Raw genomic sequence first — 5,799 nt, forward strand, 5'->3', positions numbered from 1 at the left:
AAAACGAGTTTTGAGTGAGGAACAGTAGCGTTCAATTTGAAGTGGTCTCTTAATTTTAACCCCTTCTGTTCCTCAATCAAAACCTTCCTTTTCGACTTTTTTGGAAAGAAAAAAAAAGGTGCAATGGTCTTATTTTTTTTTTCCGGATCTGTATATTTTATTATGCACAGTACATTTAAAACATTGTAATACAATAATCAAGTTATCTGTATGGCGTTGCAACGTGCCCCGGTAGGGTGGAGATGGTAAGTACTTTCGTAGATTCAAGGATTGACCATCTAAGCGTTCAAAATGATTTATTATTTCAGTTTTAACAAAATTTTTAAGATATAGTATTGGAAACTAAGGATCCCAACTTTAAAGTAATGTCCTATTTCACTACATGATGGTAGATTCTTCCTCACAATAAAAGTAGCTTACAGGCCAGGAGAAGTTCCCATCCATGGTGCAGTTCGTTAAATAATCTCTACAGTGAACATGCTTTTCAATATTTGTTTATGACAAAATCCACTTCAGGTAATTCTAACCTCCAGGGTGTGATATCCTGTCAAAGCCCAACAACAGTGATTTAATTAAGCATGTGGATTAATGAGTAGGATTCAAAGTTATTTTCAAAAGTGGACATCAAAACACATTCTGTGGAAAAGAGATTCACATCATGTTTATGGATAATGTGCATTGCTGGGAACCTGACAGGGCAATGCAGATTACGGTTTCTTTTGAGAAGGGTGCTCTTCACCTACAGCTTTTGCCAACACTACTGGCCATAATCAGGAGCCTTGCAGCTCCATGTGATAGGATGGCTGCATGCTCAATTTGTGGTTGTTGTCCAGAGAATGTGGCAAATAGTTATTGGTTGAATGAGCAGTGTGATGACAAACATGAAGACATTACTTGATCTTCCACTCTCCCAATGAGGGGTTGAGGCGTGGCCATAATCTAATAATAGACATATATAATTATAAAAGTAAATATAATTATAAAAATTATCATTATTATTAATAATGAAAATAAAATACGGGTAGCCCCCCTGGGTAATTTAGCGGTTTAATTTGAAACCTATGAAACTTGTCAAGCCTGCTTCTGCAATCTTGGGAAGTTTACGTTTTCCAAAAATCTGGGATTGTGTATTATGATACAAAAACCCAGGAACTTGAATATGGCATGGCTTGATAGAATTTCATTCCACAAAATAGATTCCAACGTTATTAAAAGTAGCAATTATTTTACCACTATATTATGGTTGGGCCAAACAAGAGAACTGAAAATATTATCTACCTTTATGTACATGTTAACAACTGTCAATCAATTAGGAAATCGTTCATTGAAGAATCAATTACAGATTACTTCGTTCTGGAATCAGTGAGAATGCACGGAGTAACACAGCCACCTTGTGGTTAAAACGAAAATTTGAATAAAAGTGTGCTATAAAAGTGTTAAAGCAGATTAAATATACGGTTAAATATAATATATTTTAACCTACCAGTATTATCTATGATTGTGACCAATTGTATACATTGTCTGTTAAACATTTAAGTCTACAAGTTGAAGAACTTCTAAATCCAGTATCATCAACTGTCCCAGTCCAGTCTTCATGAACTCGTCATTCTGAAAGTGAATCTTTAATACATTGTTATTCATTTTGTTTCAGCTACATTATCTGTGTCCATCCGTGGACAAAGAAAATCGAAACTTCAACCACACCTATTCTAGGTTGCACTTTCTCATTTTAGACGACAGGGGGTATTCTATAACCATATAATAAATTTTACGGGAGCGTCCTATCGCAGCAGCATCGCCTTCTACACCTGTTTGACCGCAGCATGGCAGTAGTCTAATAGCGAAGCTGCAGGAAAAGGTAGGCTACGGTGCCAAGTAAATCAAATAACCGTCTGTGTTAATTGAGGAAATTCCAGTGTCTTCATTTTCATTTAAGACTTACTAACCAATTTGTGTTACATTTCATTTTGTAAAACGAAACTTCCTAAGTACAAGCTTTCTGACCAGTGAGAAGCCGAAAACTTTAAGATTAGTATCTCGTCACCATAGACCATTTTGACCTTGGTGAGGCCAATGGTAATTACACTTTTATAATAGTATTATTACAATACTATTATTAACTGGGATCATTTACATCAGTATAAAAAGCATGTTTTCTTAAGAGCATGGTTCATGTCCTGTCGGCTTCTGAAGTAAACTGGGCGTGTATCTCATTAAAAAATACCTTTTGACAAGGTAGATAAGCTAAATAATTAAGCTCCATGAATGCAGTTGAATTTGACAGTACATCTCAAATTGTATGCCTGCATGCAATTTCAATGAATAAGCACAATTTTACTTATCGTGTACAGCTGACATGTATTGCCTTTTTTTGCATGCACCTCTTCAATGGAATACTGCGCTTTTTAAACTCCTCCCACTTATCCATCCGCAAAAAATAGTTCTGAATAAGGGTATTTATTTGAACACGAAATTGCGACTACTGAGTTATATGATAATTTGAAAACATCTTGAACATTGTAACAGTAATAACAATTTTTAGAGGCATTAAGTGAAAATGAATTATTGACTGAAAAATCTATGGGGGTTTGGCGGGAAAACTGGTGTAGGGATACATGTAACGAAGAGCACAACAACCCTCTTATTGAACACCGCGGAATACTCAGCTGTGATTCTCATGCAGCAAATGACAGCCTGCGCATCCTGCATGGACCAAACCTATGTATGCTTTTCCAGCTAGCCAGTCACTTTAATAGGAAAACAACCTCTCACTGTCACACACGCTGGCAGGGATTAACTTTACTACCTTGTTGGAATACTTTGCACTATCTGAATTTTTCTCATTTTTGACTTCGACATCTCCGAGTGAACTGACCTCTACTTTGTTTTCAAATATACGGTAAGGGGAATTTCGCGATGGCACATTGCACTCCTATTTTGCACTGCATGATTCTCCGGGTACTTTGTGACCGTTGAGCTACGGATACCTATTTACTTGCTATTATTTCGTAGATATTTGATGCGTTTTAAATATTTGCAGGTGTATTTTACTGTCCTATTGATGCATTATCTGGCCATATTTTTTTGGTGCTAGGTCTGCTGGATTTAAATGTCCGGTGTTACTACAGTACTGTATTACTGTATCGTGGCTGTTTGGTGTTGGGTTTTGCATGCAACTGTAGATGTCTGACAATGTTTTTATTTTATTGTATTTAAGGTGCATGAACCAATATCAGTTTGCATGCAAGCTGATGTTTTTATAGTTTTTTAGTGTATATTTTTATCAACTAATTTACCTCAATCTTTTTCAGAAAAGAAGAGCCACCATGCCGCTGAATTCAAGTTTGGCGAGTAAAAACTACGACTATGATTACGATTCTATCCAGCCATATTTTTATGTTGACAACGAAGACGAGGATTTCTATCATCAGCAACAAGGACAGCTTCAGCCACCGGCTCCAAGCGAGGACATATGGAAGAAATTTGAGTTGATTCCCACTCCTCCTCTGTCCCCTAGCCGGCGACCATCGCTATCTTGTCTTTTCCCTTCAACTGCGGACCAACTCGAAATGGTTACGGAGTTTCTCGGGGACGACGTTGTAAACCAGAGTTTCATCTGCGATCCCGACTACTCCCAAACCTTCCTCAAGTCTATTATAATTCAGGACTGCATGTGGAGCGGCTTCTCGGCTGTAGCCAAGTTGGAAAAAGTGGTGTCTGAGAGACTTGCCTCGCTCCAGGCTGCTCGGAAAGAATCTGCCGTCGGCGATAACGTGGAGTGTGTTAGCACTCGGTTGAACGCAAATTACTTGCAGGATCTTAACACATCCGCGTCAGAATGCATTGATCCCTCGGTGGTCTTTCCTTACCCAATAACCGAGACCCAAAAACCAAGTAATGTAGTACCACCCACAGATTTGGCATTGGATACCCCACCCAACAGCGGTAGCAGCAGCAGCAGTGGTAGTGACTCAGGTAAACTGGAGTGTTTAAAAACGGTTGCTATAAACTGTAGATTATTCAGTCAACAATTGTGTAATGCCGGTGTTTGCAGGTTTTTTTAAATGCATATTGTGTTTCCCATATTGCAAATTTCAACTGAAATAATAAAGCACACACACCTCATTATGAAATTGTGGTTCATTATTGGACCTTATACCATGTCCTGGATTTTTATGACATAAACTGGTATTCTGTTATGGATCGGTTAGCCAGGCTATAGACAGCTGCACCCCACACCCCCCACCACCTCCACAAAACACACCCTTGTTGTAGTCAAGACTGCCATACAGAACGCTCTGTGTAATGTTCAGAAATCAATTGTGGGAAAGAGTGTGATGCAGAGATTTGTCTGACTTTAGGGCATATTGCTTTGTGGTTGAAGTGAACCCCCCCAAACATTTTTTTTAACTTAATCTCGTTGCAGATGATGATGATGAGGAGGAGGAGGAGGAAGGCGAAGATGATGAGGAAGAGATAGACGTGGTGACTGTGGAGAAGAGGCATGCTGTGAAGCGGAGTGACTCTGGCACGCCGGAGACCAGGCACCATAGTCCCCTCGTGCTTAAGAGGTGCCATGTCTCCACCCACCAGCACAACTACGCCGCCCACCCGTCCACGCGGCACGACCAGCCGGCTGTCAAGAGGCTGAGGCTGGAGAGCAGCGGCGGCAGCAGCCGGGTCCTCAAGCCGATCAGCAGCAACCGCAAGTGCTCAAGTCCGCGGACTTCGGACACAGAGGACTACGACAAACGAAGGACTCATAACGTATTGGAGCGTCAGCGGAGAAACGAGCTCAAGCTGAGCTTTTTTGCTTTACGGGATGAGATACCAGAGGTGGCCAACAATGAGAAGGCAGCCAAAGTGGTGATTCTGAAGAAGGCTACAGAATGCATTTACAGCATGCAGACAGACGAGCAAAGACTAGTCAGCCTCAAAGAACAGCTGAGAAGGAAAAGTGAACATTTAAAACATAAGCTGGCACAGCTGCAGAACTCAAACATTTGAGCTCGAAGCAGCGTGGACTTTTTGGCCATCACGGTTTTTTAAAGCCAGTCAAGACTTGGGTGTGTATAGTTGATATTGCACGCAAATGCAAAAAAGGTCAGCTTTTTTGGAATCTGTCTGATTTCAATGTTAAACTGCCTCAGTTGAAGTTACAGGCAGCAGAATATTTAAACAGTTTATTTTTATTAATAAAATATAAAAAAAAATAGGGCTATGTATGTCGCATGCCTGACCTAAAATATAATTTTTTATGTTTTGTATATAATTTCTGAATATTTGCTAAGAAATGTATTTTTGGATCTCAATTGTTTGGAAGTTCAGAGACACTTTGTTTTAGTGTATGGTTTTCCACATTAGGTTCCTAGATTCATTTAAAACTATAAATTCATTTCTTTTTCAACACATGCCTCAGTCTGTTTTACTGTTGGAGAGACTTGAATGATCTTTGGCAAGATTTGTTTGCATTAACACTTGAGGACTTCACTTATGAACTTGATTAACCCAATATAAGGTGCAGTTGAAGAAAACTGAAACAACCCAATTTCACTTAAGGGAAGTAGGGTCTAAAGACTAAAGGGACAGGCCTTTCTCCAAGTACATTTACATGTGTTAGGAGTTTGTAATGGTGCAACAGACATAATATCAACAGTAGCTCTGTCCAAAATACCACACCAAAACAATGGCTTGTTGAAGGTCAGGGGCCAAATACTTTACAGGCAAGTCAACTTGTTGTAATTGAAAACAATGATATCTTTTACATATTGTATAGACAGCAAGCATCAGTGATTTGAA

The 5,799-nt window shown here is 39.3% G+C and overlaps 1 protein-coding gene across 1 annotated transcript; it reads left to right on the forward strand.

The window, feature by feature from the left end:
- The first annotated feature begins 2,659 nt into the window (after positions 1–2,659).
- Positions 2,660–5,407, forward strand: myca (MYC proto-oncogene, bHLH transcription factor a). The gene is made up of 3 exons (XM_010885537.4): positions 2,660–2,899; positions 3,312–3,975; positions 4,427–5,407. Exons 2-3 carry the CDS (start codon positions 3,327–3,329, stop codon positions 5,005–5,007), a joined length of 1,230 nt encoding a protein of 409 aa, XP_010883839.2. The 5' UTR covers positions 2,660–2,899; positions 3,312–3,326; the 3' UTR covers positions 5,008–5,407.
- Positions 5,408–5,799: the final 392 nt, after the last annotated feature.

The sequence above is a fragment of the Esox lucius genome, chromosome 21 (assembly GCF_011004845.1).
Source record: "Esox lucius isolate fEsoLuc1 chromosome 21, fEsoLuc1.pri, whole genome shotgun sequence".
NCBI classification, from domain to species: domain Eukaryota; kingdom Metazoa; phylum Chordata; class Actinopteri; order Esociformes; family Esocidae; genus Esox; species Esox lucius.